At 39.4% G+C, this 23178-nt stretch overlaps 1 protein-coding gene across 3 annotated transcripts; it reads left to right on the plus strand.

Annotated features, from left to right (window-relative positions):
• Positions 891-18885, plus strand: CNIH4 (cornichon family AMPA receptor auxiliary protein 4). 3 transcript variants are annotated; one of them, XM_018060206.1, is made up of 5 exons: positions 891-1053; positions 4448-4516; positions 9378-9490; positions 11749-11889; positions 15204-15401. In XM_018060206.1, exons 1-5 carry the CDS (start codon positions 985-987, stop codon positions 15229-15231), a joined length of 420 nt encoding a protein of 139 aa, XP_017915695.1. In that variant the 5' UTR covers positions 891-984; the 3' UTR covers positions 15232-15401. The 3 variants fall into 3 exon arrangements, with proteins under 3 accessions (XP_017915695.1, XP_017915696.1, XP_017915697.1); XM_018060207.1 differs by lacking the exon at positions 4448-4516 and adding an exon at positions 3281-3336 and having other exon boundaries at positions 964-1053; positions 15204-18885; XM_018060208.1 differs by lacking the exons at positions 891-1053; positions 4448-4516 and adding an exon at positions 5830-9038 and having other exon boundaries at positions 15204-18885.

Below are 23178 nucleotides of genomic sequence, written 5' to 3' on the forward strand. Positions count from 1 at the left end.
TACATTATTTTAAAACAATAATTTAAAAAATTGTAAACAATTTTTTACATCTGTAAAAAAATACAGGGGATATTTTTCTCTTTTATTCATTCTGTATCTTTAAGGTCCAGTATTGGCATATGCTAGCTACTCGTAAAATACTGGTTGAATGAATGTATGACTTTCATAAAGTATGTTCCTAGATCCTATAACCCTTTGAAGTTATCTCTTTCTTGTATTTAGCTGCTTATTTATTGTGTGTTCCTCCCACACACCTACCTGGTAAGGGCAGCATCTTGTCTGCCTTACTCATTTCTGTATCTCTGTAGACTACAGAAGTTCTTGGCATATACAGAAATGGAGTTGGTAAGTCTGTGGTAAATGAATGGATAAGACAGTATATTCAATTTTCAAAGATCTTGAAATCTAGAGTGGAGAGAAACATGGCTGTAACGAAGAATAAGCAAGAGACTGAAATTTCCGGAGAAACTGAGATCAGGATGGGCAAGTCTCAACCATTAAGCCAGGAGTACTGAGGTTAGACATGTACTTTGAGATGAAATTCTCTTACCATTCCCAAGTGAGGGGGTCCGGTGGGTCCAGTGCAGAATCTAAAGAATTAGCACATGGCAAAGAAGTTCTACTGGATATTCAGAAGATTACAAGCGATCAGTAAACACTTGTTGACTAATTGCTTGTCACATCTCTGGAAATAATCAGATTTAGGACAGAGACCAGGTTCACCGCTTTGATAGGTATTCGTACTACTGAACCACATTTCCCAGCATGCATCAGATTTAGGGAGGTAAAGTTTTTTAAATGGACTACAACTCCCGGCATGCCAAGTCCTGTCGGAGCGGACTACACGCCCCGACAAACCAGGGCAAAGACTATCAGGAGGCGGGGCGGGGCGGGGCTGGTCGGGTCACTTGAACCGGTTTGACGGAAGAAGCGGCGCTGCAGCGGTGGCTGCGGCGGCGGCGGCGGCGGCGGCGGCGAAGGAGGATGGAGGCGGTGGTGTTCATCTTCTCTCTCCTCGACTGTTGCGCGCTCATCTTCCTTTCTGTGTACTTCGTATCCTTGCCTGAGACGGGCGGAGGCCGGCCTGGGGCCCTCCGTCCGAGGGACCGGGCCGGGGCTGGGCCCGTGTGGGGGCCAGGGCAGGGTCGAGGGAACGAGGAAGGTGGCAGGCGTCGGGCGCGGGTACCCTGGGTGCTGGCACGGCTGGAGGCGAGCCCGGGCTGGAGGAGGGCCCCGGTGGCCCAACTCCGCCCCTCACCTGGGGGTCCGAGCCAGCCTTACTCTCGAAGCGCCCGGGCCCGGCCTGCCCACTGCTTCTGCCTCCCGCGACGCCCGGACCCGCTCTGCCATGCGCCAGCACTGGCACTTGGCTTTTCCTTGTGGCCCTCGGGGGAGAGGGTCGAGGTTTACTTCTTTTTTAGCCCCCGAGAGAGAAGGATCACGGTTTGTCTTGCAGCTGCCCTGGGCCCGGGCCTTTCGCCTGATGCTCGGGGTCCGGAGAGCGAGGGCCCGTGTCCCGGGGGCGGTCTCTCGTGGACGGTTCCGCGCTGAGCCAGGCGGAGACGATTTGGCGCCTCTTGTCATTCTTTGGGCAACTCCCCCGCTGCCTGCCCCTTTGTTCTCGCGGGTGTTGGAACTTGTAGGGAATCTTTCACATCCCCAAGTTGACTCATTTCAAAAGCGAGTGAAGTGTTTTCTTTCACGATGCGCTTTTGTAGGGAGTGCTGGGAACGGTTTGTTTTAAAAAACCAGCTACAGCTGATTATTTCGTTGCCCCTGTTGGTTACATATCTGTAAATTTTAGTATCTGTACACGTAATTTAATTCTCCGTCGTTTCTCAACTTTTAGTTTTCTCTGTCGGTGCATGTTTAAAACTTCCGTATTTTGTATAGCCGTTCGCGCTACAGTATTCAAACTATATTTTCCAGGCATTAATGGTCGTTGAACTCCAGAAGGCGTGTGGGGCTACCACTTTGCTCTTGAGGAAGCTTCTAGTCTTAGTTGTCACCCAGTGATGTAATGCACAATCAAATTTTAAGTAATTAAATGTAAACTAAGGAAAAGCATGAGAAACTCTCCATTTTATTTTTTCCCCTTGGAAATTATATGTGTCTCTTTCTGGCAGAATTAAACTGTTTGTTTGCCAGAGCATTCTGGCATTAGGATGGTTGTACAGAGTATTTTTCAGTGTGGCTTTATAATTTATTATGGACTGGCAACCTGTCGAAGTGGGATAAGGCAAAACCTGGAATCAAGACTTCTTGCTTAGCTAGTTATTTGCTATGCACATTGTTTTACCTTTCTAAGCCTCAGTTGTTGTTGTTTTTTAAATGGGAAATGTTTACTTTCTAGATAGATAGGTGTGTGCACTGTAGAGGTGTGCTCAGCATCTAGTAGCACAATGCGTGCCCCATAGCCAATGCTTAGTAAGTGTTGCTCTGCCTTCACACCTCACCCCTCACTGAACAGCAGTGTTTGCTTTTACTGATGATTTCTGATGAGGAGAACCCTGACTTTTATTAGGCTTGGGGAACTTGAAAGTGCAGCATCCCTTAGGAAGTTTTTGGTGATCTACCTCTCCCGTGGCATAAGAAACTGGAACTTAAGTTCAGAGAAATGAAACTTGGATTTCTTTTATTGCAGTTTGGAAAACTAGTCTTGATAATTTAAAAGAACCTTGTCTAGGGAATTCCCTGGCAGTTCAGTGGTTAGAACTTAGTACTCTCACTGCTGGGGCCCTGGGTTCCATCCCTGATTCTGCAAGCCAGGCAGCATAACCAAAAAAAAGAAAAAAAGAAAAAAAAGAGCCTTGGCTTACACAAATTTATGTATATAGAAACATATTAGGTGGAGTTTTAGTCTTAAACATTAAGGTACATTCAGGATGTGTTTTGATGAAATTCAGCATATTGTATTTTTGAATAGTTATACAAGCTTAATACTAGAGCCGAGAGGTAGAAAATCACCAGAGTATACCTTTTGCAGGAATAAGAGTTTTCCTGGACTTTGAACCTAGAAGAAAACATGCAGAGAAGGAAAGGGGTGGATATTCAGAATTAGACAGTCGAGAGTAAAGGTGCAGAGACAGATGTGTTCATGGCATTTCTGGGTGATGGAGGAATAGGCCATCTGGAGCAAAAGGTTGATTTTTGGTGGCAGCCGAATGTCAGGTTTGGAAAGGCTAGATTAGATTCAGTTTTGGAGGGTTTAAGGAGAAGGGCTTTCACTTTTATCCTCTAGGCAATACTGAGCCATTGACAATTTTTGACATAAACAAAGTGGTGTGTCGTGAAGATAAGTCTGCAGAGTAGGTTGGAAACAGGAAAGACTGGAAGGTAAGAAATCACTGGAGAACGGGTTCATTTGGATCTGAAGTGGGGTGCTAATTGTGGGCAGGTGAAAGGGATTAATGTGAGTGGCATAAGAAAGAAATGATTGACAGAACCTGGTAACAGTTGAATCTGAGATAATGAAACAATCCAGAAACAGCTTTCCATATTTTGAGCCTGGACAAATAATGCTTATGTCATTGAGAGAAGTAAAACAAATTGGAGGTGGAACAGTTTGGAGAGAAAGTGATGATTTTGATTTTAGCTGTGTTGAGGTAATGGGGGGACTATCCATATGGAAATGTGTAGAATTTACTTGAGAGCATTTCTTTTTACCTATTTTATTGGACACTTTCAAACATAAAAGTAGAGTAGTGTAATAGATCCCATGTTTCTGTTATTTCAGTGATTTTGAACACTTTGCCATTTCTTTCTCATTTTTCTCCCAACTATTGTGAGGAGGCTATGGGAGCATTTTAAAGTAAATACACACATTCAGTGGGAGACTTTTCCTTTTTTGTCTGTCTGTCCCTCAGATTTTTATTTGTGTGTTCATATTTTGTGTTAAGACCCATTTTTTCTGTAAGTCCAGTGTAATATATGTTTACTGTGGAAAGTTTGGTAATAGGGAAAAGTATTGGGAAAACAAACTATCTGTAATCCAACTTTCAAAGCATAAACACTGCTAACTTACGACCATGCTGAGTTTATAGTTTTGTGTCCTGTTTTTTTATATCTTAGTTTTCAGATATTTTATGGATATATCATAAATAAACACTTTTTCTATTATTGGGAATTAAGGTTTATAACATTTAAACTGTTTATATGGGTCATATTTTCCATTTCTTGTAGCCACTGTTCAACACTTGAGGAATCCTGGTGGAATGTTCTGATATGGGTCACATTAGAATTGCACATAATAAGAGGATTATATTGTGAAAATAACTTGTTGAAAGAACATAAATGAGAAAATTTAGGTGTCTAATAAATGAGCTTTAAGGAAAGAACTTAAATCTTTTCAAGTCAAATCTAAATCTGCCTTGCAACTGGGGTTGCTTTCTGAAACTTAAATAGTTATTATAAAAGAAATCTAATAATTCCTTATCTTGATCATCAGATAATTACATTGTCTGATTTAGAATGTGATTACATTAATGCTAGATCATGTTGTTCAAAATTAAACAAGGTAAGACGTTTCTTTCCTCGTTTTTCAGCCTTGAAGACAGTTCTCCATTTTCTGTACTAGAGATTATTATACATAGTCAGCATATGTGTATTTGGTATACACTGAGATGTTGGTGGAGCTCCTGTGCTTTGGAATATTTTTAGATCATGAAAGCATACCAGAAGACTTAACTTGAAATTTTGTTTCTTCACTGTTTTTCCGTGTCCCTTTGTCCATTACTCAGACTAGTAAAGGTTCATTATCAGGTAATTGTTTTTGTCTTCTGTGTGCAAACCCCCTCCTTCCTGCTCAGTCTGTCTTTTGTTAAATGAAAGATGACCTTCTTTTGTGGCTTGATGAGAAATTGAATTAGTTAATTTGTTTTCAGACCGTTTTATCTTTAGTATATAATCAAAATTTTATATTGGCAATAAAACTTTGAATTTTCCAGCTTCTCTAAGTATGAGGAAACCAGTTGGTCCTGATTCATTTTATGAGATGAGTAGGCAAAAGTTTTTTGGATATAAAAGTTCATGTAAAGGGAACTTCCCTGGCGGTCCAGTGGTTAAGACTCTGTGCTGTGCAGTGCAGCCAAAGAACAACTTCATAAAATGTTTATATATACAATAAAATATTTTTATTGTATATAGAAAAATACAATGCTGAAAAAAAAAATACAATACTGAGAAACACGTTTTGGCTTGACCTAAAATTCTCATGGGTCTTTTCACATCTTCAGTCTACTTGGTTCCTCTGACCCAGGAGGGAAATAGAGTTATACTTGAAAAGTTACAATTTCTGGCAAACTATATTCCTCCTCTCCTCTCCTCTCCTCCCCTTCCTTTTTTCCTTCCAATTTTCCAGAACATGTTTTAATACAATGATAGATTTAAATAAAAGATTTTAAAGAAAAAAAAAAGATTTTGTTTATCTGGTATGCTTTCAGAGTTCTTGTTTTTCCTCAAGATATAATTGAAATATAACATTCATTAGTTTCAGGCCTCCTCATCTTTAATTCTTTTAGAATTTAAATTTAAATTAATTAATTAAAAAAAAGTCCTCCAGTGTGCCAGGCAGGGTCTTCCCCCTTTTTAAAAAATTGAAGTATGGTTGAATAGGCCTTCTCATCTTTAGAAGAAGAATTTTTTACTGAGAGATAAATCCATCTCATATATGTATATGTGTATGTGTGTTTCATATTTCTTGCTTACTCAGTATTTTTGGTGGATATTTTGTGGGCTTTCTTTTACAAAAATAAAAATTTAAATACAAAGAAAAGATTACCTGGGTTCTTCTATTGAGAAAGTAACTCCTTCAATTTGAAGTTAAGTAGTTTTTTTTTTAATGTTTGTTTTTGTGAAAGTTATACTTGCACACAACTAAAGTTAGAGTATTAGAAAGCTCACAATGAAAACAGCAGACCCTTTCTGACCCTTTAAAATCATATCTCTCTTGCTTCTGAGGGGCCACTGATTTCAACCCTTGAACTGTTAATTTTTTTCTGATACTTACATCCATATTTCTCTATGTGCTTACAGTGCTATTTCTTTCTTTCTTTTTTGTTTTTACTCTATTGCATGTGTTGCAGGATCTCAGTTCCCCTACCAGGAATTGAACCCAGGCAGGGAAAGCCTAGAATCCTAACCACTAGGCTGCCAGGGAACTCCCACTACTTTTTGATTTATCAGTTTTACACATTATCTATCGACTTCTGAGTCAGTATGGTAGATTTTGTTCTTAGGTACCAACTTCTGAACGTCACTCCTGTTTTTTTGTTTTTGTTTGCAGGTAAGTTCATATTTAATGTTTACATCATGATGTACTATTATAATGTTTTTTATTGCTGAGCCTTATGGCAGACAGTGATCATGTTTTTCTAATTTTTTTTTTTTTTTGGATAGCTTGTCTTTTCAGATAACATCTTTAAAGTCTTTCAGTACTATTTCCTACATGGCTCAAACATAAAATAATCTATCAGTTGTTTTTTTCCAGGTGATATTTCTCCACAAGACCTCCATCCTCTTGCTATAGTCTGGAGTGGTTGCTCTTAGACCTTTTCACAGCTTCCATCTTGGGACTCCTGGTTGGATCTCCTGATTCTTGGAAATCATGTCTTCTTTTCTCTTGGCTTACTACCTCATTTTGCTGGAGTAGCTTCTTGAGATTCGGGACATGGGAATTAAGTTTTTTGAGACCTTGCATGTTTGAAAATGTCTAATCCTTTCCTTTGATTGACAGTTTCTCTGAGTATAGAATTCTAGGTTAGAAAAGACTTTTTTTTCCCGAGTTTGCTTGATCAATGTCTTTTAACTTCCAGTGTTGATGAAGTTGGGAAATCTGGTACATTTTGATTTCTTGTCCTTTGGATGGGATCTCTCTCTCCCCTTTCCCCCCACCCCCACCTCCACCCTTTCCAGAAGCTTTGGAATCTTTTCTCTATCCTTGGTGTTATTTATTTATGGTAATCCTCGGTGTTTCGGAATTTTGCAGGCTTCTGAGAGGTTCCTTCAGTCTGGTAAATTTTCTTCTTTCTCTGATGATGTCTTCCCCCTCTATTTTCTCTCTTCTCTTTCAGCAACTTGGATTTGCTTGATGTTTATCTGCTGGGTTGATCTGCCAATTCTTTTTTCTTATTCTTGTCCCTTTAGTTTTTTTTTTTTCTACTTTCTTGTAAGATTTGCTGTTTTATCTTCTGAATTTTCTAGTTTGTATATAGTTTATGTTGAACTTTTAATTTCTAAGAGCTTTTTGTTCTCTTGGTTCATACTTGACTCTTTATCTCTCTGGGATATTGATTATAGTAGTTTTTGAAATTCCCTTCTACTTCCTACATTATATCTGTTTTTTCCAAGTTCCTTTCTCTTTCCCCCTTATTTCGTACTGAGGGCTTTCCTCAACTTCTGATATGTGGCTGTCTGGTCATACTTTATGGTAAAACACTGAAATACTCATTGGAAGCTCTTTGGGTGGTCCAGGCTATTGACTGATAGGTGGACTTCACTGAGGGTGATTGGTTTCTGCCTTTTTTGGAGGTACCTGAAATGGCAGTTTTTGTAGGTGTTTTCTCTTATGCCATTAAGGCACTCCAGAGAAGGATCCTCCAAACTCTTGCCTGGGTGATAACAAGTCTTGAGCTAGCAATCTGAGAACAAGTGAGGTAGAGAACACATTGTTAATGAGGGAAGAGAACAGAGGCCTTGGTTGAAAGTCAGTAAACCAATATACAAGTATAATAAGGTCACGTGTCACTTCCTGAAACTTTTGTTTTAGGTTTGTGTTTATGTAAAACAAAGTGCAGCCCATAGTAAGAAGTTCAGTTTGAAAGCTACTGCTACGTGGGTCTGATAACATGGAGGGGGGTAGTAGTAGTAACATCAGCTAACATTTATTGAGTGTTTACTTTGCATGTGGCTTATGTATGTTATTTGCTCTAATTCTCAATAACAACCTCTTGAGGTGTTAGTATTATTATCTCCATTTTACAGATGAGGAAATCATGATTTAGAGAGGGTAGGTAACTTCCTAAAATTGCACAGCTAATAAATAGGATAGAGCATGGGTTTTACTCCAGGTTTATTTGACTCTGCAGGTTACACATACTATGTGTATGTGTTAGTAGCTCAGTTGTGTTCCACTCTTTGAGACCCATGGACTGTAGTTCTCCCGGCTCTTCTGTCCATGGAATTCTCCAGGCAAGAACACTGGACTTGGTTGCCATTATAGCATTATGTTAAATTGGTTACACTTTAAAAATAATTTGCATATTAAAAATGCCCTTGTTGATTGCAAATTAGGTTTAAGGCCCAGAAAATCCCTTCTTCTTTGTTTATTAAATAAAAAAAAGTAGCCAAGAAAAACTGAGGGAATAAATTTCCTGGTGGTCCACTTTTCACTGCGAAGGTGAGAGTTTAATCCCTGGTTGCACAACTAAGATTCCACAAACCTCCCAGCAGTGGGTCCCCAACCCCCACCCGCAAATGTATCTAAAATCTAAATGCACGAGACCTGGGGCCAGTGAGTCTGAGCTTCTGTTATATTGATTGCCCGGACACTATGTAGTCGTGTGACCTTGGGCAAGTTACTTAATCTCTCTTGAGTTTTATTTTCCTCCTTTCTGCAAGTTGGGAGTGCCAGTTTCTGGCTCCATAAATACTAGGTGTTAACTGCCATTAAAAGAAGTCTTAAAGAAAAAAAAAACAAAAAACAAAAAACATTTTCTGCTCTTAGGAGAGGAAGACTATTGGTGAATTGAGAGCCTGCCACAGTAGCTCTTGATACATGAAAACTAGAATATTACACAATAAAGAGCATAGATAAGGGCATTGGATGCTATAAAAGCAGTAGTCTGGGATTCTTTTATCCTGGTCCTTTATCATATTTGTTCAACTTTGAGCTGATATTGTAAGCTGTTAAAGTACCTTTTTTTTTTTTTTTTTGTAAATGTGAGATTATTTTCCCCAGGGTTCTGGAGCTTGGAAATGTATGGATAGATATTCTGACTTGAAGGCAGCATGAATGTGGATATAAACCATCCCAAATTAGAGTAAGAGATTTTAGCACAGATATTGGAATAGAGAGTAAATAATATTCTGTTTTTTCTCTAGTTGTCATTCATACCTGCTTAGTGAATGAATCTGAACCTATGCTTAGGATAAAATGTAATTAAAGTTTAAGTGCATTATTTTTCAGCTGTGTCCTGATATATTTGCAGGGGGTTAAGCAGTGATAGCAGTATGCAAATCTGGGACATCTGAGTCTAAAAATAATCTTGAAATACTAGCTTGGAAGATTTCTGTACTCCTTTGATTTAGCTTCAAGTAACATGTGCATTATTTAGGAAGAACACAGCATGAGACGTGATAACTGTGTTCTTCCCTTGCAGTGGGTAGCTCCAGAATTGGTTGGCCATACTCTCGTCACTGTACTAATGCTCATTTCATTGCACTGGTTCATCTTCCTTCTCAACTTGCCTGTTGCCACCTGGAATATATATCGGTGAGTACTTTCTGTTTATTGTTTTGTTTAGAGAAAAAAATTTAAGATTTGACAGCTTTTTTTCCTCCGGTAAAACATATGGTAGTCATAAATGATGGCAGAATGCATCATTAAATCAGCACACATTTTTATTCACTTTGTAGCAATTTGCATGGCTCAGTCTTGTAGTAAAAACACAAATTTACATGTGTAAGTTAAAAAAATATTTAATGTTGCACTGTCTAAAGAGAGTGAGTTGTTTTTTCCTTATCTACCTTTTTTCTTTATGAATAATCAAAAACCTGAGAATATAATATAAGGTCTTTATTATTTATATCTGCAATTTTTAATTATAGTACATGAAATGCTCTGAAGAGAATTTCATTTTAAATCTTGCATGTTAGATAATGTAAAAATGTTATCCAGATATTCATGTGGGCTACTAGGATTTGAGGGAGAATTTAAGATTTGTGGACCTCAGAGAGCCATTGCATTTCTCAGAAGCCATAACTGAGAAACCTAATGGTGAGAAACCCAAGGCTGGACCAGAAGAAGCTTGGACGCGAGAGAAGGCAGAGGTCATGAACAGTGCTGGGCTAGGACGTGCATGTTGTGCAGACGGTGCAGTGTGAGTGCCGAAGCGCAGGTGCTTAAACTCACCGATGCTCTCAAAATTACCCCGTTTTCGTACTTGTAAAAGGAATCATTGAGGAAGATTATCTTTTGTAATACTGTGTACACAGTGGTATTCCATAAATGTGAAATGTTATATGTTATCAGGAGCCCCATAGACGTCACAGTATGTTAAATGCAGTGTCTTCAAGATGCTTTACGTTTGAGTCTGAGTCTGTGGGAACACTGAATTGAATCAGTCTGGTTTGGGGACTAGGTGTGTGCTTTCCATGCCCTTTATCTTCTGCAACAACTTTGTAGCCCTATTCTCCTCCCCGCAGCGTGGTCATACCTCCATCACTATAAAAAGTACAGTTCTTATCTGTCAAAACAGTATAATTTAATATTTAGATGTAAATTAAATCTAAATAAAATTTTTAAGAGTCATGTAAAGTTAGGCATTGCATTTGTGTCTGAACTATCCATTTATAGTCTTCATTGAAGAAGAGTTTTATTTTACCACAGTAGCATTTATTCTAAATCATTTCTGTCTTCTTGAAATTGGTCTTTCAAGGTAAGTACTGTTTATTTACCATGCAGATGGAGACACATCTGTTGATCAGCAGCAGCATCACATATGAGTGTTGTATTCTGGGTTTCCCAGGTAGCACTAGTGGTAAAGAATCTGCCTGTGCAGAAGATGTAAGAAATGTGGGTTCTGTCCCTGGGTCAGAAAAATTCCCTGGAGTAGGAAATGGCAACCCACTGTAGCATTCTTACCTGAAGAATCCCATGGATAGAGGAGCCTGATGGGCTAGTCCATAGGGTCACAAAGAGGCGGTCATGACTGAAGCAGCTTAGGATGCATTCTGGGTGTAGAATCTCTCTTTTCAGTGTCATCTGTGAAATGGGAATAGTGTTTGACACTACTCTTCTTACAAACACATTGTGAAGGTGAAGGGAATTGCATTAATTAATTTAGAACTTTGTAGATGAAGAAGTTTCTAAGAACTTGATCAAGTTGATTTGGTCTTTGCGGCTCCTTTCACTTGTCTCAAGGAAGATGGCTATAACTATTACTGATTCAGTAGTTTTCTACAAAAAATGAGTAAAAGGGTCTTAGTACATAAAATGGGAGAAGGCAATGGTACCCCACTCCAGTACTCTTGCCTGGAAAATCCCATGGATGGAGGAGCCTGGTGGGCTGCGATCAATGGGGTCACTAGGAGTCGGACACGACTGAGCGACTTCACTTTCACTTTTCACTTTCGTGCATTGGAGAAGGAAATGGCAACCCACTCCAGTATTCTGGCCTGGAGAATCCCAGGGATGGGGGAGCCTGATGGGCTGCTGTCTCAGGGGTCGCACAGAGTCAGACATGACTGAAGTGACTCAGCAATACATAAAATATCCTTCTCTAGAATATTAGTGGATTTGTTTCAGAGGGCAGAAATTATACCAGAAATTAATAATATTGTATCTTTCAGGGAAAAACTTAAGTCATGACCTGTGGTGATATCATTATAATACCCTGTCAATATATGGTCTGACTATAACTATGACTGATTCCTTTTTAAAGTTTGATTATTACTGGTTACTTATTTTTCCGTGTTTATGCTGATGGTTTGATTTTCTTTCTAATGTATGTACATCCTTTAATTTATCAGGTACATTATGGTGCCGAGTGGTAACATGGGAGTATTTGATCCAACAGAAATACACAACCGAGGACAGCTGAAGTCACACATGAAAGAAGCCATGATCAAACTTGGTTTCCACCTGCTCTGTTTCTTCATGTATCTTTACAGGTGAGTTTACAGTCCTCTTGGCATTTCCCCGGATGCCATGCCTGCTTTTGATGGGTGAGATACTACTATTCTATGAGATTTTATTTGGGCATTGTAGAATTTTTGGGAGTTATGTGAATTTTTTATGACTTACATAGATTTTTTTTTTATGTCATGTCATTGAATCCGTATCCTGTCTGACCTGCAGTAGACTTACTCCATGTTATTAGTTACTCCTTAGCTGTGGAGGCTGTCCACACACTTAAAACTGTCTTTTCTCTTCTTCCCCTGCCCTAGTGTCCAGTTATGAGGTCTTACTGCCTGTTTTAAGCATTTCTAGATGTCCTCCCAGAGACTTTCCCCCTCTTGGGTCTTCTGGGAGTCAGACCACTGATGGCAGTTCTCAACAGCTTTTATCCATCCTGGGCTGCTCTTTCTTGGTGTTAGGGAATTTAGTTAGGTGTGATGGCCTTCTCTCCAAGATGCAAGTGGTCTGTTCTGGTAAGATTGCATCAGTCTTCCAGTTAGATTGGAAGTAAGGATTAATATGAAGGATTAGCTGTCAGACACTGCAAGCCTTATGCTATCCTGCTTTAAAATTGAATTTATTACCTGAAGTTTTAGAGATAACGTGCCACTTCTTTCCTTACTCATTGTAGACCCATAGGATAGACCAAAGAATAGAAAAAAATTGTCGTGTGTGTATGATTTAATTAAGCCTTTAAAAGGCTAGAAGTCAAGGCTTAACTTTTGTATCCAAGCGTAATTATATCATATTTGTTTTCCTGAGGTAAATTTTAATTTTCACATGGGCATAAGACTAGTAGGAAAAAACTTGTACTGAATTAAACTCCTGTCACTCAAAACAGCCCTAATAATTAGAAATTGTACATAGATAAGAATTTCTAAAAATTGCTATTTTTTTCTGAAATAGCTTAGAAGTCAGAGCCATTTTAGCCTCTGCCTGAAAAAGCAGGCTTCCCAAAATTCTTTTGCTGTGCTGATTCCACCCACTAGCATAAATTAGGTTGAAATTAGAGTTTAGATGGTTTCCTTTTTACTATTTATTTGCTTTCCTATATTTTAAAAAATAGGACCAAAAAAGCACAGTAGTATTAGTTTCTGGTTCTCATACTCTATCTTATTGCTAATGTGTTTAATTTTTAATCCTAGCATTAAAGATGCAAAGATCCTAGCATAAAGAATAAAAAGCAAAGAAGTTTAATATTAAGAATACAATGATACACCTATTCTCATTTTTATTACTTTTAAAGTCAAACCATATGAAGGTATCATTACCATCATATATGTTCCCTTGTTTATGTCAGAGGCAAAAAGCAAGGTGGTTATCCTTTCTTCATCCTCCTCTCCCCTCCAGGTTTTATGCTTTTGGAGAGTAAACTAGAGTGGATGCCTCCTGAGTCTTGATAACACGCCCTTCTATCTAGGGGCAAAGCCAGTGTAGTTACACTTCCGGGTGTAAACATAGGATTAGGGAACAGTATCTTGCTTAGTAGAAAAGTCTTAGGATTTTAAAATTGACAAGACTTTCTTAGTTCTTAGCTATTGAATTTAAAGAGATGGGAAGATGGACTGAAGACTAGGGATTGGAAGAATCAGAAAGCAGTTGAGGGCAGGTTTAAGGAAGGGTCCTTTACAATGAAATAAAAGATAGTAAGTAAAGTAGCTCAGTTGTGTCCTACTCTTTGCGACCCTGTGGACTGTAGCCCGCCAGGCTCCCCTGTCCATGGGATTCTCCAGGCAAGAATACTGGAGTGGGTTGCCATTTCCTTCTCCAGGGGATCTTCCCAACCCAGGGATCGAACCCGGGTCTCCTGCATTGCAGGCAGACGCTTTATCCTCTGAGCCACCAGGGAAGCCCAAATAAAAGATAGGCAACCTATAAAACTGGTTTGACTGAGGAGCTGCATTCCTCACTGAATGCATCCTTTTTCTTTCTTTCCCCTTCCTTTCCCCTTCCCTTCTTAGCTTACCATTTTTAGCCATGGTGCTGTTACCTTATTCCTTGGCATTTCCCTGTAGCCCAGGGATTCAGGATGGAAGAGTAATCTCAGAAGATGTCCTTGTAACACTTTTTCTTAGCTTTTGGTTGTCGTCTTTAAAAAGTGTTTGTAATTCTGAATCACCACTTTCTAATGTAGGGGTTTATGCTGCTCCTTCTAGCCCACCTGCCACTACTTGCATGGTGTGTTGCACCACGGCGCCTTGTAGACACTTGGGGTTTGTTAAACAGAATTAAAGGGAAAAAATGCCCAACTTCTTTAGAGATTGGTGGAATCTATGCCTTTGGAGTTTGTTGGGTACTAATCTGGTGGAAGCTACTACTTCCTGATGGTATGACCCGGGGCAAGTTTCTTACCCTCTCTGTGCCTCAGTTTCTTCATCTGAAAATGAGATAATAATAGTGTCTGCCTCATGGGATTATGATACGGATTAAATGAGATAATGCACATAAAGCGCTTTGTTTTTTGCTGACCTCTAGTAAACTCTAAACAACACATTAAAAAAAATTAGTTACTGCCATTAATTTGTGCTATGCAGTGCTTACTCTTAGTTTTGTTAAATTTGGACAACTAATCACTTTTAGCAGTAGTAATGTAAGGGTATTTCTGTGTTTTTTAGTCATTCGATCTCAGAGCAAGGCTGGTTCCTGTTAAAAATGATAGTCTCCTTACTCTTGTTAAATGTGATGGTTTTAATGGTGTATTTATTGAGTGATCACCACATGTCAGACACTGTATTTGATACAAAGGAGCAGCACAGAATCCCTGTGTCAAAGTTGGGACCCTGTTGATGGCAGTATGTGGGTGTCACCTGGAAAATGAAAGTGGACAGGAACTGAGGCATGCAGGGGCCAAGGAGCTCTGGAAGGAGGCCTGGCCACTGCCTGTGGCTGAGAGGCTGGCTTCTCAGAGGAGCTGCCAAAGCCAAGGGGTCATGCAGCCTGAGAGGAATGTAGGGTGTGAGAGGAGGGGTTCCAGGAGTAGGAACAACATGTGCAGAGACCTCCATAGAGAATTAAAGTTTCTTCCCTGGATATAGCCTGTTTTTCCTCAACTATAGTCCAACGTTGGTTTTAGGTTATACTCCCCACCCTCGCCTCTACCCCAGGTTTCTTTCTTTGCTTCCTTCCTTCTTTCTTGAAACATAAGAGCCTCTTGGTGCCCCAGTATAGATCTTCTTCCCTTTAGGTATTGCTTTATGCCCAAATGAGTGTCATCTGGTGAGCCTTAGGGATGCAGGTCTGTACAGAACAGACTCTGTAGGAACATTCCTAAGGAAACATTAGTAACATGAATTTCTTCTCTCCACAGTATGATTTTAGCTTTGATAAATGACTGAAGCTGGAGCAGCCGTGGTTGAAGTCAGCCTACACTACAGTGCACAGTTGAGGAGCCAGAGACTACTTAAATCATCCTTAGAACCGTGACCATAGCAGTATATTTTTTCCTCTTTGAACAAAAAATATTTTTGCTGTATTTTTACCATATAAAGTATTTAAAAAACATGAATTGAGTTTTTGTAGCTTTCTGGTTCTCAACTTTAGCCTGAACCCCCAACATGTGAAGGTGTGTTTCATCATCTGTATATAGAAGACAGTTATTTGTATGTAGGAAGAGGACTCATTCCAGCCTTGCATGCCAAAGAGTCAAGAACATGCTGTAAATGGAAAGTGTAATAGATAAGCAAGGTGCCTCTTCAGGTCAAGAGTACAAAACCATACTGTTAGTCTGGGCAAAGGAAGAAAGAAACTAAACTACCCTTTTGCCTATATTGTGGCAGCTTCTTGTATTTCACGTGGTTTACAGATTTATGGGACTGTAAGCCAAATATCTTTTCATAAGAATGTTAACATAAAAATGACATTTCAAAAAAATATATATTTCTTTGCTGAATTTGTGAAGCCTTATAAGCCATTACAGGTATAATGTAATTCCTGCCTATAGAAAGGAAAATAAGCCAAAACAAATTTTATCAAGAGCTTTCATTTAAAAGCCACTGCCTCCACAATCACCCTCAAACTCATACACTCTCACTGGCTCTTGCTGGATCCTGGTTTTGTATTCTCATTGATCTAATTATATTTGATCTCTCTGATTTGTCTTTCAGTGGTTTTGGAGAGGTGATTTGGTGGAAGATGCTCATCAGGTTAGATGCAGGAGCAGCTGGTCATTCAGTGTCAGTGAAATTGATCCTGCCGCCAGTCTGCGTGGTGCCTGACTGATACTTCTGTCCTGCTGCACTGACCACTTGGTCCATGTCGTGGACATAGCAATATCTAAGCAAACTCGGTGCCTTGGAGTATTTGTCAACTCTTGCAGTTGTTGAGAGAAGTAGCTTCGTAGGTTCTGTTGGCCAGGTGAAGGGAACCTAGCATTTTATTCTTGGTTCTCCTTTGTGTTTTAATGTCTCTAGGCGCTGGTATTTAGGTGAAACAGCTGTGGTTTATGACAGAGTCCAGAGAGATTCTTCAGTCTGTGGAGGCAGAATTGGCTAGCCAGATAAGTTGTGTGGTCACCAAACATCAAATGTTGCATGTCTTTTCAGCCTTGGACTAGGCCTTGGCTTGGCAGAAGCCAGAGAGCCACTAAGCAAAACTCCCTTTATGGACAGACCCACATTTTGCGGATGATGGTATGCCCTGGCCACACGTGAAAGGAAGGGTGAAATGGTAGCAAAGTAAACTTGGTTCTTTCGTTTTGCAAGTCTCCGAATTTGCTCCTTGGGGTTAACTTGTATTTTTTCCAGGGAAAGAGCCAAGGAGCTGTAACATAGAAGTTAGTTTGTTTGCATCTCTCTTACCTTTTCTATCTTAGGCACCTTCCTCTGTTTAAAAAAAGCTGTCACTTACTCTGGCTGTATCCCTAACTTCCAGTGCCTTTAAATGTTCTTCTGCTCAAGGTTTTAAAGCAGTGAAGGTGTTGGAAAACTTAGAACTGAGAGATAAATAAGCTACTTCAGGAAGCTCAAAGGACTTCAAAGGACTGTTGAACAAAATGTTTTACCTTCTCATTCAAATATTCTTTTTTAAAAAATGCCAATATTCACAATGTTGTGTTAGTTTCATATTTATAGCATAGTGATTCAATTTTTATTTTATTCCATTATAGTGTATTACAAGGTATTGAATATATCAAGTATTCCCAGTAACCAAAATAGAAACTCCATGTAGTTGAGAGCATCTGGCTGTCAGTTTGCATGTCATTGGGCACAGAGCAGAGGCTGAGCAGATCAGAAAGTTGCCTTGTTTATAAGACAGGAGCTCTTCTGAAACATTAACTGTGGTTAAAAGCAAAACCACCTTTCTTCTATTGCTTGTCTGTATCAAAGCCAGGAAAGAGGGTGACTCTAGTTTTTTGTTTTTTAGGGGCTCTTCTACAAATGATGAAAAGAGGAAAAGAGCGGTGACTTTTAAGAGCTGTGGTTAAGATGCTAAAGATTTATTTTCTATGCTTTTATCTGATTGGAGAGTTGCAGAGGCCCTTAGAAATCCTTTGGTCTAACTTCATCTTAGAGGTAGAGAGCAGAGCCCTGGGGACTGCATCTGGAATCCTGCTGGTTAGTCTAGTGTTCTCTCTCGCGTATCATTCCTCTTCCCTGTCTGTCTGTGATGATAGTACCCAGGGCCCAGCCACTGAAGGCTGCAGTGGCGTGCTCCTGGGTGCAAAATACTTTTATCTGTGTGTCCTGTCCTTTTCCTTCCCTCCCTTCAGTGGTAGCAGGTGCCCTTACTGATCATGGGACTCTCAGCTAAGAGAGCTGAGGAAGAAAGATCTAAGGTACAGCTTGGTTTTTCAAAGCCTGACAGCCACTTTGCCATGCCACACAGATGACAAAGGAATAAGATTGTCCAAATCTGCTTCCCCACATCTGAACTTTGAGAGATAAGAAAGCTCCCCAATGGAACTTTGTTTTCTGTGGCTCTCACCACTTTCTCTCTGGTATTATGGTCATTTATATGCAATTCATCTCTCCTCCTAGACTGTACACTCGTGGAGGGTTCAGTATATTCTTATTTATGTTTGTATCTTCTTCCTGTTGCTCCTGGCACCTAATACAGTGCCTTGCACACAGAAACAGTAACTGACTGTTGAATGAACGAATAAATCTGACATAGAAGAAGGGGGATGGACTTAGGAAGTAGTTCTGGGTTCAGATTTTCAAGCCCTGCATCTTCCAGTTAAAGTTATTAACCTTCTCAAGCCTCAGTTTCTTCATATGCAAATTAAAGATGATACTACTTACAAGAAAAAAAAAAACCAAGTAAATCTGATTGTGTTGTTCTATTGCTCTTTCAGCTTGAAGTCTTAACTGATGTCCTTTACGTCAGAGAAGTCAGAAGTAATGGAGCAACATAATCAAAGTCTACCGTCTGTTTTCGAGGCAGTGACATTATGGAATGTTCTAAGACATGCTAGGTTAGGAAAGGAAACAGCTGTATTTGGTGCACTTGAGACTTGTGAACTTTACTCACAAGTAATATTTTGTTAGTAATTGTGATAATTATGTACTAGGTATAATTATTCTCAAATGTAAATAAAAGTGTTCTAATATATGGAAACAGGCAGCAAGATAGAGAAGGGACATCTGAAATTCTATGCTTATTTAGATTGGTGCCACCTGAATGTATGTACTTAGGCCAAATTTACTATTTTGCAATGTAGTGTAACAAAACTTGAAATAGTCTTGGTGTAGTGACACTACAGTGGATAAGGTCATTCAGAGAATGGGCTGTTATGCCTTTGTGAGAACTTGTCAGTGAAGCCTTTTGGTTTTAAGCCATATTTACCATGAAAATTCTAAGACAGTAGTCAAACTGTTTTGCTCTAAATATAGTCTGAGGACTGAGGGGCATTCAAAGCCTTAGGGATTAGCATTGTGAACTTTGGTAACCACAGTAATAATTACCTTTAGGACATAGATGTTAAAGGGATTGATCACTAAGTTGGTACTGAGCTCGAATTCTCTTCAGAATAAATTCTTTGATGAAAGCTGCTTTTGCTTTCAGTTGCTTCCCTCTGAAGCTGGGTGAGGAAGAGTGAGTGGGTGGGCAGTCCAGATCAGCTAGCTGAGAGTTTCAGAGGTTTGATTGTGTCTTCCCTGCTGTGTATCGGGTTTGTTGCTTCCATTTATGGAGCAATCTTGGTTTCATCTGTATTAGTTCCCATTCAACATTAATGCCTAGTCAAAAAGTGAGTCAGCTTAACAAAAACTGAATTTGCTGTTCTCCAGCAGAGCACCTTGTGTGTAGAGGCTGAGAGGACTAGTAAGGTGCCAAGTTACACCCTACTACATCATCTCCCTCCAGCCATCTCTCATATTCTTGGTTCATTTTTAAACACCCTGTGTTTTATCAGTCCCCACTTTGTTACTGACCCAGGGGACATAGTTAATCTTAAATATGATATTTTAAGTACCATATACTCTCAGGGTCAGAGACTGGCACTTAAGGAAGGAGCTTGCATCCTTCGTGTGTTTTCACAGCTCAGTTCATTCAAATTGATAACTGTGAAGGAGAGGATGTAACAGGAAATCAAGTTCCAGAGTGATCTCATCACTTGATCTATCAGCAGCCTATTTCACAGACTGGATGCAAACCAGGTGAGGGTTGAACTCGACAGCCCAGTTAAAAGCAAGTTTGGCTGCCACTGCATCTAATCTCTGAGACCTGCGGGGCAAGGCTAGTCTTCTGGTGTAAGTCTATATAAAACACTAACTTTTAGGAAGACAGTAGTAGGACTAGTCCACGTTAATTGGTAATTTTCTATTTTACCAGCTACAGTAATCAAATGTAAGGGCATTATCCACAAACTACTACCTTTCCTGCCTCACCTATTTTGAAGCCAGTACCAGACATTACATATATAAGGTTCTTAAAACACACACACACAGTCCCAATATCATACATAAGTTGGTAACTACTAGTACTAAATAGCCAATTGGTGCTCTGGTTTGCCCCACTGGCTTAAGTTTTATAATTTGTTCACATCAGGATCCACCAAAGATCTGTACATTTCACTTGATTAGTCTCTTAAGGCTCTTAATCTACTAAAGTCCCTTTTTTCCTTTGCAATTTGTTGAAGAAATGGTTTCATTTGACATAGCAATCAAGTCATTTGTTGTGTAGAACTTGTAGTATTCTGGCTTTTGCTGACTGCATCCTCTGCCATAAACTCTTAAAAAAAAAATCGTTTGTAATTTTACTGTGTACATTCTCACCCATCACAGTGCTGTCTGATAAGATACCGTTAGATCCTTTCTTAGGTAAGGGAACTAACTTAAGTACTTGCCTAAAGTGACATGCAAGTTACAGTATTTGCATTCAGGTCTGATGATTCCAAAACCACTACTTTATAAAGTAATTGAGATATTCATATTTACTGTGGAGGTTTTCTTCTATAAAACGTCATGAGCCTGTTTTATTAATTATATGGAGAAATATCAAGAATTTCAAAGGTGTCATTTTCTTCTATGAACTACACAGTTAATTAGAATCAGTCAAGTGTGCCCTTAAATGTTGTACCTATCTTTGACAAGTTTTAAGTCGATTTTTAATCCAGGGTTAAGTGGCCATCTACAGACCAAGTAAGGTTTGTATGACATAGTGGCTAAAAGCATAAGCTCGGGGGCACCTGGCTTTGAATCCCAGCTCCTTCATACCAGTTAATTTATTTAAACCTACTTCCCTCATTTGTAAAATGGAAATTAGTATTTGCCCCATGAGGCTACCTTGAGAATGAGAATTAAATGAGAATGAAATGAATGGCTCATCCACAGTGATTGGCCTAAAGCAAGCACCAAATGCATTAGCCCAAAGGAATACCTGTTCTGTAATCATGTTACTTAACCAACTAGTGTATAGCTTTGTGTTTGAGAGTGTCTGACTCTTTGCAACCCCATGGACTATACCTATACAGTTTATGGAATTCTCCAAGCAATTTTACTGGAGTAGGTAGCTGTTCCCTTCTCCATGGGACCTTCTCAACCCAGGAGGTGAGGGGGTCTCCTACATTGCAGGTGGATGAGCTACCAAGGAAGCTTAAGCGCTGTGGTTGGCCCCTCTCAATACCATTCTTGCTTCTACTTTTAATTCTTGGTCTCAATGCTAATGTAGCACAGTCCCAGTTTTCAAAAACCACCAGTAGGTGCCAGCTGACAACATAGTTACCTCATGTGTTAACAAATCTGATTCATGATCTGAAGATGGCTTAGAAATCTAAAGGTTAAAAAAGCCTTGAGTCCCACGTGCACCTGGATTTAGGAGTTAAAATCACAGGTTTGGGAATCAAAATGAGTTTGAAAATCCCAATGCTACCACCTATTAACTGTATTAGTTTTCTTAAGCCTGAGTTTATCACTGAAAAAAAGTGAGCAATACTTGCTTACAGAGAAGTTTAAATAATGTATATAAAGTACCTGGTATCTGATAAGCACTCCAACTATATACACAAACATTAGGAGAAAGTATACAAAGGAAAAGGAAATTAAAACTAAACCAGTTGGTTTATCAATCAGTTCTTTCTGGACAAGGAAACAAAATCTTACTGAAAAGGTCTTCATGTGGATCCATTAACGGGAAAAAGAACCCATTTAAACAGTGTGAAAGAACTTTTAGAACAAATTTTTTATTGGTAATAAAATCAAGACCCCTCTTCTGGATTCACAGGCTGAAAACTGGTATTTTTCCATTTGGGGGATGAGGGAAGGTTAGTATTTGGAAACTATTTGGTACACAACTCCCAATTCAATATGTAGCTGCATTTTAATATATTAAAAAGGAAATGAAGCCACACAGGACTTAAATGAAGAACATTAATTTATTTGAATTGTAGATACAGTCTATCACCATGGCTAACTATATCTTAAATAAGATGTTTTCCCTGAGGCTATGAAAAGAAAAAAGGCTTGGACTCATTACATCCACTTAATACAGTGACCAAAGCAGCCGCTATCTTCACGTCAGAAAAGGAAATGCTCATGGTTGGCACACTCATCAAGTCTGAGGGAGAAGAGCCCACTGCCGTAAAACCAGTGGCAGGCACCTAGAATTGTTGGAAGTACTGACTGACCACTCCAGTATTCCTGCTTAGCAAATCCCATGGACAGAAGAACCAGGGGGGCTGCAGTCCATGGGATTGCAAAAGAGCTGAATATGACTCAGCAAGAGTATGAGTGACAGGGTGATGGGGTGATTTTGTTGAATGTTTACAGGTTTGTCTTTCTGGAAAAAATGTCAAGTCATGAAATGATGTAACTAAAGACCAACTTTTCTCTTGCTTAAGTGGAAGAGAATTGTGTTTTTAAAATACAACTCCCTATTGTCAGATTTATTAAGGTTGGGAAGTTTTCTATACCTGCTGGGATCTGGCATGAAGCTTTAAACAGAGGGATAATCTGACTAAGCTAAATCTGCCAAGTGTAGCTGTATATTTAAAGACTCAAGTAGAAAAAGTTCCTCTTGCCTGTTATCAGAGCAAGTGGCAACCATACCTTCGAAGAGGGGAGCAGTGGGTGAAAGCCCTACTCTCTGCCTCACCAGTAGATCTGCTATCCTAAGCTGACTCTCCACTTACTACCTGCCAAATACAGATTTTCCACATTTGAAGTTCCTTCTACTGTGCAGAATGTCGCCTTAGCAGTAAAAATCATAAAGCCTACTTCTGTAGTAATTCACTGATGGGCAATTGGTTTTCACTTCCATAAATACAAGTGTACTACATAGCTTTGTATATATTTATTGAATGTGTTCTCCAAGGAGATCTTTAAAGAAGATCTTTGTTATGAAATAAATTTTAATTTCAAATTGGAAATGTATTTTCGTCCCTTGTCAACATTTCCACTGCCTAACTGCACAATTTCAGATGTAGTAGTATTTCTGAAACTTTCCCAGTCCTGTGGCCACTGCTGGGTCTTCCAGACTTGCAGACATACTGAATGCGACACCTTGATGGCATCATCCTTTAGGGATTCCATCGCATCCACTAGCTTTATTAACGGCAGTGCTTCCTAAGGCCCACCTGACTTCGCTACACAGAATGTCTGACTGGGTGACTGACCACACCATTGTAGCAATCCAGTTCATTAACATCTTTTTGGTACAGTTCTTCTGTGTTCTTTCCATCTCTCCAGCATCCACCAGGTCTCCACCATTTCTGTCCTTTATTGCGCTCTCTTTGGGTGAAATGTTCCTTTGGTATCTCCCGATTTTCCTGAAGAGATCCCTACCCCTTTGTTGTCTTCTTCTAGTTTTATACACCTTTTCATTGAAGAAGGCCTTGTCTCTGTGCT

Source organism: Capra hircus, chromosome 16, assembly GCF_001704415.2.
Source record: "Capra hircus breed San Clemente chromosome 16, ASM170441v1, whole genome shotgun sequence".
NCBI lineage: Eukaryota > Metazoa > Chordata > Mammalia > Artiodactyla > Bovidae > Capra > Capra hircus.

Excerpts from the sequence above, each read along its gene's own strand:
- CNIH4 (XM_018060206.1), top strand. The coding sequence starts at position 985 with ATGGAGGCGGTGGTGTTCATCTTCTCTCTCCTCGACTGTTGCGCGCTC. Across the intron at positions 9,491-11,748 it reads GCCACCTGGAATATATATCG|GTACATTATGGTGCCGAGTG; the intron begins GTGAGTACTTTC and ends TTAATTTATCAG. Across the intron at positions 11,890-15,203 it reads TTCTTCATGTATCTTTACAG|TATGATTTTAGCTTTGATAA; the intron begins GTGAGTTTACAG and ends TTCTCTCCACAG.